General features: G+C 38.9%; 1 protein-coding gene across 2 annotated transcripts; it reads right to left on the bottom strand.

Annotated features, from left to right (window-relative positions):
- Window positions 1-876: 876 nt before the first annotated feature.
- Window positions 877-10,810, bottom strand: DYRK2 (dual specificity tyrosine phosphorylation regulated kinase 2). Of its 2 annotated transcripts, none has more exons than XM_010707912.3 (2): window positions 9,585-10,810; window positions 877-6,668 (listed from the first exon to the last, which is right to left on the bottom strand). In XM_010707912.3, exon 2 carries the CDS (start codon window positions 6,645-6,647, stop codon window positions 5,067-5,069), a length of 1,581 nt encoding a protein of 526 aa, XP_010706214.1. In that variant the 5' UTR covers window positions 6,648-6,668; window positions 9,585-10,810; the 3' UTR covers window positions 877-5,066. The 2 variants fall into 2 exon arrangements, with proteins under 2 accessions (XP_010706214.1, XP_019468673.1); XM_019613128.2 differs by lacking the exon at window positions 9,585-10,810 and adding an exon at window positions 9,099-9,117.
- Window positions 10,811-11,013: the final 203 nt, after the last annotated feature.

Here is an 11,013-nt window from a genome sequence, read left to right as displayed (position 1 = left end):
AGGAACAAAGAAATTTTAATCCACAAGGATTTAATTTTCAGCTCACTGCACTTTTAGGGCTGTGAACAGTGTCTATCTGCATTTAATCTCGATGCTTTTCATGCTATCAAATCTCCCAGCTGCGTTAAGCAGCAGACACTGGAGTGCTCCTAAAATCCCTTGATTTCAGCCTATGTTCTCTTGAATCAGAAAGCTTTTCAATACAACTGCTCTGGGCATTCATTGGCATTACCAGGAAGAGAACGTGGACATGACTCAGAAAATGGTTTTGCATCAAGTTATGAAAGTACTCTGGATTTATATGTGAAGTAAGTTTAGAAAAATAGAGCATATCAGCTTTGTGCAGTACATTCTCGGTACTGCGAGACAAGCTCTGAAAGGTCAATCTGATTCAAAAATCAGTGCAGAATTCTGTTTTGTTGGTTTTGGTGAGGTTTTTTTTTAAAAAAGTATTTTTGAAAGGAACAAATATTAACTTTTAATTAAAAAGAAATTAAAACAGCTTAAAGACAAAAACAATCCACATTTCAATATTGAAATTCCTGGATGGTTTTCTGTACAGCATGGCGCAAAGAAAAACAAGCATGTATTACTTTCTAAGTCCTGAGAAGAACTTCAGAAACACGAGGTCAAAAGCAGCCTGTGGGCAATACTCCTGGCTGTCACGATAGCTAAGACGGCACAAACGCCATCCTCCAACAACAGGTAAATAATAACACCCAGGTATCAGGAAGCATTTGGAGGGACTGCCGGCACTGGCTTCAGTGGGCTGGGATAAGGCCTTCCTATGTTAATGAAATGCCAGCACTCCCAACCATTATCTTTAAGACCAGAAAAAGAGATAATAATAATAATCCAAACTACAGTGGAGAGAAGTAAAGTAGGACATAAAATTTTATTCTGAAATGATCTCTGGCCACAACAATAAAATGTAACAAATATTCACTAGAACAGTCTTAACTCCTGTCATCAGCTGTACAATACATACAGTATCATAAAACTGGCCACTAGGATTAAAACCCACTACAACATCTTTAATGTTAAGTGGCAACAGCAGCATCTCACAGAAAATTATACATACATATATACACAGTCCACATTCAATCGTTTTTCACGTTTTCAGTACACACAGTTGCAGCATATTACAGTCACGTGTCTAAGTCGTTGCCCAATAAAAACCCAAGCTACTGCTTAGACGTAATTGTAGCAGTTCAACCGAGTAATTACAATTTGTAGCACAGATGTACAAGCCCCTAGAAACAATAATTCACAATTTTTTTTGTTTGTTTGTTTTATTTCAATGCTACCATAGCATAAAAATGGGCAATATTATAATCTTTAATGGCTGGAAAAAAGAAAAAAAAAAAAGAGTTCTTTTTGTACTTACCACAAATATTATCGATGGAAAAAAGTACTACAAAATGGAGAGCATTTAATAATGCACACTCTTTCTTAAAGATTCTAATATTGCCCAATGCTACGTATGTCTAAAGTGTTTCCAACATTCCCATGAAGTCATTTATAACTCCAAACCACCCACCAAGTTAAAAGTGGCTTAAGTGCCTTGCACCCAAATTGTAAAAATCCCTGGCCGCCTTTATAAGAGCCAGGCACATATAAAAGGAATGCACTTTGGTTCATACCAAATGCCCTGGGATTAAATCACACTATAAAACTAAAGAGTTTGAGGTAAATTTTTACAAATACAGTTGATTTCTGTCTAATGTCACCATAACAGAAATGTATTTAAAAAATAAAAAAATCAATTTGATGTTAAAGTATAACCAATGTGGAAGGGCCATCTTTAACCCCTTAATGAGACGTACTACAAGACCAGAGTGTCCTTTCCACCCTAGCAGTGTGATTGCCTTATTGTTTCTATTAAGGCCTCAGTAATCTACAGGATGTTTTAAGACAGGTATAGCATTTAAAATAGATTTCAACCCTACTATCCAGTGTTCAAAGGGTTAAAGAGGCCAAGATGCATGCCCTACAAGATGGCATTTGGAACAAAAGGCACATTGTTAACACCAAGGGCACAATCCATCTCCTACTGTTGATCTACACATCTTGCATCACTCTGTTGTTCCAATACACTTCATCAGTAATGAACACTTCAGTGGTGCAAGAAACTGAGCCAAGTGAGACTGCAACCAAAGACAAGACAACACTGTGCTATTACTAAATCTGAAAATAGCTCAGACATCTCCAGACAATGGTAACATGTGAGACTAAGCACTGTTTCCAAGCCAACTTCTATCAGCCTAATTTTCAGAGCCCTTATCATAAAATCACACCAAAGCAAGAGGCAACATTCCTTCCCCCCCTCCCTCCTTTTTTACAGGTATAAATAAGCTACAATAAAAAGCAGCTACATAACTTAAAAACCTTGACGTAGCTCCTTCTTTATTATAGAGGAAATTCCATTATATCTGGGTTAAAAAAATAGCTCTGCACACTATATTTTGGCCTTAAAGTTTCCGGTAGCATTTATGAAGAAGGTTGGTCATAAATGCGTTATTGGCATTAAGAACTGGTTACGTAGAAAAGAAAATTTAGTGGTTTTAGCCTGTTAATGACCCACAAACATTATGAATGCTTTCACCTTCAATTGTCATGAAAGGCAGGAACATGTATCAAGATTTTCTTTAAAATATATTAAGGGGGAGGTGATTCTTTTTCCATCCCTAACGTTAGTAACCCTACTTCTTAACTTTTGCAGAAAGAGCTAAGGTAGAAAGGACTGGTAAAGCCAAGTAGTTGGTGGAGGAAGTAAAGAATCCCAGCTACTGTAGAAAAATACACAGTATTGTGTTCCCAGTCATGGGAGTCAGTTATGAAAATTAATATATCTCTTTTCCAGACTTAGGATTCACTGACCATAACTTATTGGATATTCATATTCCAAAAGCCACTTTTCTTTGTTGTATTATTATATTTCATTTTTAACATGATATCATACATGTTTAATATTGCACTTACACACATTGTATAAAGTTGTGAACATTGAACACTAAATAATTTAATTTGACTAGAGGCAGGAAACACTCTTTTATTAAAAAGAAAGTACTAAAAATGGTTGATTGATGCTCTACTTTTTACAGTTATCAATCAACAAATACTCAGAAACTATTTTTTGGAGCTTCTCTAGGTGTTGAGTTTTTGGCAAGAAGTTGAGTGATATGTTTCCTGAGAATTCTGTCATTTCATGTTTACATCCTTCCCCCAGTCTTACATTAAATTAGAAACAAACTAAAACAAACAAACAAACAAAATCAGGCTGTAAGTGGTAAAACTTAATGAACGTGTGGAACTTAAACCGGAAACTTTCTTGGCCTCTCAGGGGACCATGCTTTAAGTGTTTTTAATCATTTGTACATGCAACTTAAGATCTGTGCATATAATGTTTGTTTATAGTAAAGTTATTGAGGTTTTATGCAACCCATTCTAGTCTCTCTTGTTGTAACATCCACAAACCCTTCCAGATTATATTCTACTTTCTTTCAAACTCCCTTTTCATATGTTGTTTTAGACATCCAGTGTAGACCACAGCCATTGCATGTGATGAAATATTGGTCTTAGATTTCCAACTATTCCTGTTGAAAACATGCTACAATGCGTGAATATTTCTCAGGTAGGCCTAGACACTATTCCTCAGTAAAGACCATCTTTCTTCCATGAATACAGTTCAAAGTAAAAAATGAAAAGCCAAACGTTAGCGCGCACACACACACACATGAACAAATCTACACATATTTCTAACTGTTCCTTCTAAGTCATTTGCAGCTACAAATATAAAGATCAATCCAAATTCCAATCATTTAACATTCCTTTGATACTTTGCCTGTATTAGTAAATATCTAAGATGATGTCCGTCAATTAAAAATCTTTCCAAAAAGGATCTTTGCATCTACAGCTGTGCTAATGACAAGTATTTCTCTATAGAAAACCATACAATAACAGAGTGTTTGTCCCTACATACAGATTTGAACCGAAGTGTAAATGTACCAAAGAGGTCACAATTGCTCAGATAGACAGTCAGAGGAAATATAAACAACCTGTGAAATTCATGTAGCATTAACAGTCTGGAAGTTACAGTATAAAACTGAAAAAATAAGCACTTCTGTGTGATTTAGGAAGCCAAGCTGTGTATTAAGAGAGAAAACAGAAGAGGAAAAAAATTGAGAGAAACCCAGTGTGAATGCTCAGTGTTATATACCTGAAAGGAAGTCCAGAATGCTTTGCTTTGCATGACTTCAGGTTTAAGAAGCAACTTTCAGATTTAGAGGAATGGACACACTTCCATCGCCATTCTGAGACTGCCTGTTCTTCAAACTCTACCACATGGTATGTAAGATAAAAGTCACTGTAGCCCCAGAAGTTCTTTTTTTGCTTTTCTGAGTTGAATTTTTTTTTTCTCCATTATATTTAAATGCTCATTTTAATCAAAACCATTATTGTGAATTAGAGAAAACATTCTGCAGGAGGTGACTGCACCATTACTAAGTGACAGCACTACTTTTTTTCTGGGCTACCATACAGAAAATGACAGTATTTCATGCTACAGCTCCACTTCAGATAAGTAGTTTACAGGTGCTTAACTGCATTCTCCCTGGAGTCCAGTCAGGCCTAAGTGTTATTGTTTGCAGGATCAAGACCCATACCCGTAAAGTTAGAGTCTTAGAAATTTACCCCAGTTGAAACTTACTATGAACCATGGAAGAGAAAGGTAATACCTTTGACACCACGCTGCAATGCATGACAGTCACGTTGTAACCAGTGGCCAGCCACTGATGTTTATTACTGTGTCACACTAGTTACAGTAAGGCTATTTGTACTGTAGAAGACAAACATTTTAAAAAATAAGTATAAAAACTTAAAGCATTGTCCCCATGTTTTTATAAAAACAAAATCAACATTTCTTACATTTAAAATGAGTGCTGAAAGATACAAATGAATAAAGTTATTGAGCAAATAAAAACGTATATCTGAGCTACTTTTTTTTCATACAAATAAGGCTCAGCCACATTGTATCTCTCGTATTAACAGCATTGGGTTTTTTAAACTCAGCTAACGAGTTTTGGCAACACTGTTCTTTGCTGAATATTCCCATTGGCATCTGTCATCTGTGCCAAATTAGTCCTCAGTTTTGAAGCTGAGCTTGAAGTCGGAGGTAACTTGGAAATCGACGTTATAGCACCAGTGCTCTCTGTAATTCTCTTTGCTGAGGCCTTCTCCCCAGTCGGAGGCTTCGGCAACCGTCGCCTTAGCCAGGGATGTCGCAAAGCCTGGCTGGGTGTCATTCGGATAGCAGGATCCCATTCTAAACACTGTTTTAAAAAGTCAAGGAACAGGGGATCATCACACCCCTTTAATGCGTTACCCCATTCTCTGCTCTCTGGTGGGCCACGTAATTTTCCCCTCCGAGAGCGTCCGCCGTTCAGTATTATAGAACCATCAGACAAGGTTGTGATGGTGCAGTAGCGGGGATAACCCTTAGAGCTCACAAAGTTTTTGGCTCGCTTGGATGAATCTAAAAGTTTTGGGGAAGGCATTCCCAACAGCTCAATCATACAAGCCAGCTGGTCTCCTTCATCTTCTCCAGGTAGAAGTGGATAGCCAGTGAGAAGCTCTGCTAGAATACAGCCCAAGCTCCACATATCAATGGGCATCCCGTAACGAGCACCAAGGATGACTTCAGGAGCACGATAAAAACGTGACTGAATGTAAGTGTAGACACGCTGATGCTCATAACAACTTGAGCCAAAATCGATCACTTTGATTCCACTTCGGCCCTGTTGCTTCAACAGAATGTTCTCAGGTTTAAGGTCACAGTGAATAATTCTGTTCTTGTGCAAAGCATCCAAGCACTGTAAAATGGAGTGGGCAAACTTGCGGACCAAAGGCAGGCTGAAGCCCTGAAACTTGTTCTTCTTTATTAATTCATACAGGTTCATGCTCAGTAATTCAAATGTCATGCAGATATGGCTGCGGAATGTGAAGTTTTCCAACATGTGAATAACATTCATGTTGTTATCCTTATCTTGTTTCCGGAGATGCTCCAGAATCCTAATTTCTTCCGCAGCTTGGCGGTGGAAACGCTTTTCATTTCTCACCATTTTTAGTGCCACGTGTTGATGCATCTTGTGATCGTAGGCTTTCACCACCTGCCCAAAGCTTCCCTTCCCTATAACTTTTAGGACTTCATATCTGTATGCAATATGATCGTGGGGTACTTGTATGTACGACCCCTGGTCATCATCATACCCGCAATTGTTTGGACCACCAATCACACCTTGCCGCTTCTTTGCATTTGGACCCAGAAAGTATATTTCAGTGTAGCCAAAAATCTCATTATGTTCAAAAGTTGTTAGTTTTTGCATGTATTGCTTCATTGCCTGCTCTGGTGTCATAACGGAGGCTTTCACCTTCCCTGTTCCATCTGTAGATTTTAAAGAGCTGGAGCTCCCTTGTCGTCTGTGAGCACTCTCTGACTGTCTGTCCTGAACCATTGGCAATCCAGATTTGCCTAGCGTTGTAAGTCCATTCGGCTGTGTTGTCAGAACCGTCCTCTTGTTGCTATTATCTTCAAACAGTTGTTGAACCTGGATTTGTCCATGGCTACCAACATGGAGGTGCTCATTCATCGTGTGCTTACTGCCTCCAACCTAAAATTGAAAATAAATACACATCCAGTTAACAATAAAGGCATGAATCTTGCTTCATATTAATTATGCGACCCACCATCCTCTCTAAACTACCTAAAAACTAAGTGTGTTATTAGAAGTCAGTTGTCTACACAATTTAAAAATACAGCTTTTATACTACGATGCTGCTAGATGCCATTACATTTTTCAAATCCTTGTTTCTCAAATGTCTCTTTCCTGACTCTCTGAAACAATTGCAACAAGAGAGTCCATGGTTACTCTGATAAGCTAGCAATTTCTCCAAGGAATCTTCAAAGCAACAGTCCTGTTACATCAAGCAATATGCTCAGGGGATGTTAAATCAGATCTTCACAGTATCACTTTTATTTATACTGGAGATGGATATATAATATCTTCTAGAGTTTACTTAGCTCTCCTTGTCACCTGTTCTCAGAAATCAAGATTTTAGCTTGTTCCAAATTTGCTGAATATCAGAAGGGCCGGGAAAAATTTTAAGCAACAAGGAATGTGCTGTGACATGCACGAGGAGGAAAAAAACCTGGACATTTCTGAAGTTCAAGAGGTGCCATTCACTGCTAGCAATTGAGACAGTCACTATTTGGCAAAGCATTCAAATCAGTGAAGTGTAAGTATATCCTCCAGCACTTTGCCAAGCCAGACTTGTAATGACTTTTAACCAAGATGAGATCTGGGACCAGATACAGACTTGAATGGAACAAAAATCTTTGCCTTGAAGATCATGCACACAACTTTATTTTAAAGGGATGGAATGAGTATTAGTTGACAGCTGTTCTTGACAGTTTTCACAAGAGAGAAAAAGCATTCAGCATTTTCAAGCAAAGGAACACTGGAAGTACTGGGGTGTGAAAACAGCTATTGCATGAAACCTGTTACTTTTAAGAAATTTACAAGCATATATTTGCCACTAAAATAGCTGTCCTTAAAATTCTTCATTTTCTCTCAAGTAGAGGATAATCTGTCTGTCTTTTCTGCCTGGCCTTACACAAACGTGGGAAGAATTTTCCTGCTGTCTCTCCAGCTGATTCACCAGCCTTAATATTTATGCCAAATTACTAACTGAAAGTTCACAAATACTCTCAGACAGATGATCCAGCCGGGGTTGAGAGCACATTTAATCTGAACCTTATTTTTTCTATGTAGCTAAGGAAAACACATTCCATGTTCACTTAAGGTTGCTGAAATTAAATCAGAAAATGACAGTTGCACGCTGTGATGAGGCAATGAAATCCATGCTGCAACTGCAGACACACTTCCTAATGAAAAAGCCAGGACATACAGTGCAGACTCTAGCACGCTTTTTGCTTCTGTTACGGTATCACTCTGACATGGCAAAAATGTGCTTTTGTAAACCCAGTAACTCGCTCCTAAGGAATAGCCAGCTAGACACCAGCTTCACCTTCGAATAATATTTTGAAATTAACAGCTTTGAAGCTCACGCAGTGTAACAACAAGAGCTCTCAGGACTGTTTCTGCTGACCTCACTGTTCTTCTGTTTCCATTTTGACTCATGTTGAATAACTGGCCCGTTTTATTTCATCACTGCAGTCAGATCGCACAGTTTATTTGCAGCGCAATTTCTGCTCACGCTCTCAAATTTGATTGATCTCATAGAAAGTGTTACCACACAATGACAATTCAAAGCAAAGGCACTTACAACATTCAAGCACAGTGAAAATATATGTGGATGTTGGTATTAATCGCTTTCCTGGTTTGATGTCCCAAAGCACCAAGAATTAAATCATCAGGGGGACTTAACGAGCCTGTCATGCCTACAGGGAATTCCTTCAGGTCAAGTTTGAAGAGCACTCCTGCAGCAGTCTCTGAAGGTTGTCCTGACACTATATGTGCAGCAGTGACTGAAGAGAATTCAGCCCCAAGAACTGCTACACAGTGTACCTCAGAAGAACCATATCTAGTTGGTAAGATGTGTATAGAGGCTCGGCACGTGTAGGATTGCAGAACTGTGCTAATTCAGAAATGCACAATGAAGCAGCAGAGTAATGCTACGGACTACAAGTACCTAAGCCAGGAAAATCAAACATTTCTTCTGCAGCAAAGCAGACAAACTGTGAGTAGACAATACTAACGTACAGGAAGAAACAGCAGCAGGGAGAAAACTGCTTTGAAGGATTTCTTAGCTCAAGTGCTCATTGACACACTTCACATACTGAATTAATTCTTTTTTCACTTGAGTCACCTGTTCTCACAGTAACCTATCTTCTGCCCTTCCTAAAACTGCATGTTTCAATAGATGTACTGCAAGATTCTGCAAACTTCAATTATTTGCTTTGTATGAGGATTTTGAAAAAAATGAAGAAAAAAAAATGTGTGCACTCTTAACTGCTGCAGAAGTCATTCTTCTCCAAAAAGTATGTTTGCAAACACATTTCTCAAGTGTAAACTGAGTACCTCTGCTTCCTCGCCTTCAGGCAGCCTCAGTTTCTCTTTCTGCTCAGGCTTTTTTTTTTTCTTCCTTTTTTTTTTTCCTTTTTTTTTTCTTCCAAGCAGCAGAATGAAATCACCAGCATTACCCAGCTTCACCTCAAAGTGACCGGTTTGGCCAGTTTCAGTCAGCTGCTGCTTGGGAATGCAAATATAGATGCAGACAGTAGCGCCGGTTTTCTTTGTAGATGAAAAAACACTAAATTAGCGCAGGCTCTATTCCAAAACTTGCGGGGGAGATCAGAGCTCATTCTTCTTTCAAAACCCCCACAGGAGTTTCAGAGGTTTCAGATGCATCACATCACAGCAACAAACTCAACACAAAAAAGTGGACCACCATATCTCAGGGTGCTGCAGCTGAGGAATCACCACCTTATCTTCTGTTTCCTATCTGAATGAGCAGAGGGTTGGAATCTCTCCAGACCTTTGCTCTGCAAATCTACTTCTACCTACCGGCTGTCCAAGATTGCTGGCAAGTTCAGGCTTGCACTGTTACAGCTGCACAGGCTTTACCGTTGACGCTGTAAGTTCTCTGAACCACAGCTAATGGGCTTGGGAAAGCTACACAGGGCTAAAGCCTTCCTAGTCCCCTATCGAACTGCCCACGGTACACAGAAGCTCTACCAGCCTGTCATCCAGAACCAGAAGCCCAAGAGGTTTATGATGCGTCTCCCTTCTGCTGACGCACATGGGCCTGTAAATTCCAGAACCAGCAACCTGCAGCATTTACACAGTGTACTTACTACCATATTTTATTGCCCGCACTCCAATCAGTCTATGCCTTCCAAGATTTACGTATTTTTATAGCACTCGTCTTCAAAAACCTATTGATGCATATACACTTCCAAATAGAATATACTGAAATACGAGGTAGGCTTGAATTCAAAGAACTAATCCTGAATCATCTGGCAACATCAAGTGCAAAACAGAGATGTCACAATGCTTTTTTTTTCTCTCTAGTGTGTTTCATAAATGGTTTTGAAGATATATGATTTTGCTTTAGTTAGCTCAGTTTATGGAAGTAGATGGTTTGCCAGAAACATTCACCTAATTTTAAAATAGAGAGAGACACCAGCAAAAACATCCAGAAATATTTATTTTTTCTTTTTCCTTTTTTTTCTCCCCAGAAGTGGACTTAAGGACAGAAGTAGTCTACAGTGCCATGTCTAGATTACAAAGTTGTTACAGCATAGTGGTAACATAAAACTGACTCCATCCTTCTAACAAAGAAGGTAAACTGACAACTCCCCTGAGGTGCCATTCAGCCAATGCAACGGTCTGTCTCAAAGCCTTCTGCAAGAACTACAGTCACTACAGGATCAAACACCATGACAGCACTGGTCTTTGCAGTACTTGTAGATATGCCAGTTTCAGCCCCACTGTATCTAACATGCTAGAGGTATACAGTGTCAGGTGTAGCACACTTCGTTGCCTATTCTGTTGACTAGAGCCTGAACAAATGTGAACAAAAGGCCCTTTTTCCTTGATAAATGAATTCAACAGCATTCCTCTGTTCAGAACTAAAAATAGCTGCTAATTAGCACAATAACAATAACGAAGGATTATCATAATGGCTTGATTATGAGTTTGGGTTTTGTACACCAAGGAAGACTAAGCCCTTGTCCTAAAGAGCTTGTGCTCAACAAGAGCTATAGAAAAACAAACCATATGGATATTTTGCTGCTGTCACACAGACACAATATAAGCTTATTTTTCAAAAGTTAACCTTGGCTTTATATTGCAAATATATTCAGAGACAGAACTATGCTTGAAGAGTGACACTGATTGATAAATTCTTTACCTCCTAACTGGGCTATGTTGGGCATGTGCAATGAGCCCAAATACTTCTGGGACACTCCCATGTTTCATGCACACTGAGATC

Source organism: Meleagris gallopavo, chromosome 1 (assembly GCF_000146605.3).
Source record: "Meleagris gallopavo isolate NT-WF06-2002-E0010 breed Aviagen turkey brand Nicholas breeding stock chromosome 1, Turkey_5.1, whole genome shotgun sequence".
Lineage (NCBI taxonomy): Eukaryota > Metazoa > Chordata > Aves > Galliformes > Phasianidae > Meleagris > Meleagris gallopavo.
Note: the sequence above shows the minus strand (reverse complement) of the source record. Positions and strands in the feature narration are given on the sequence as shown.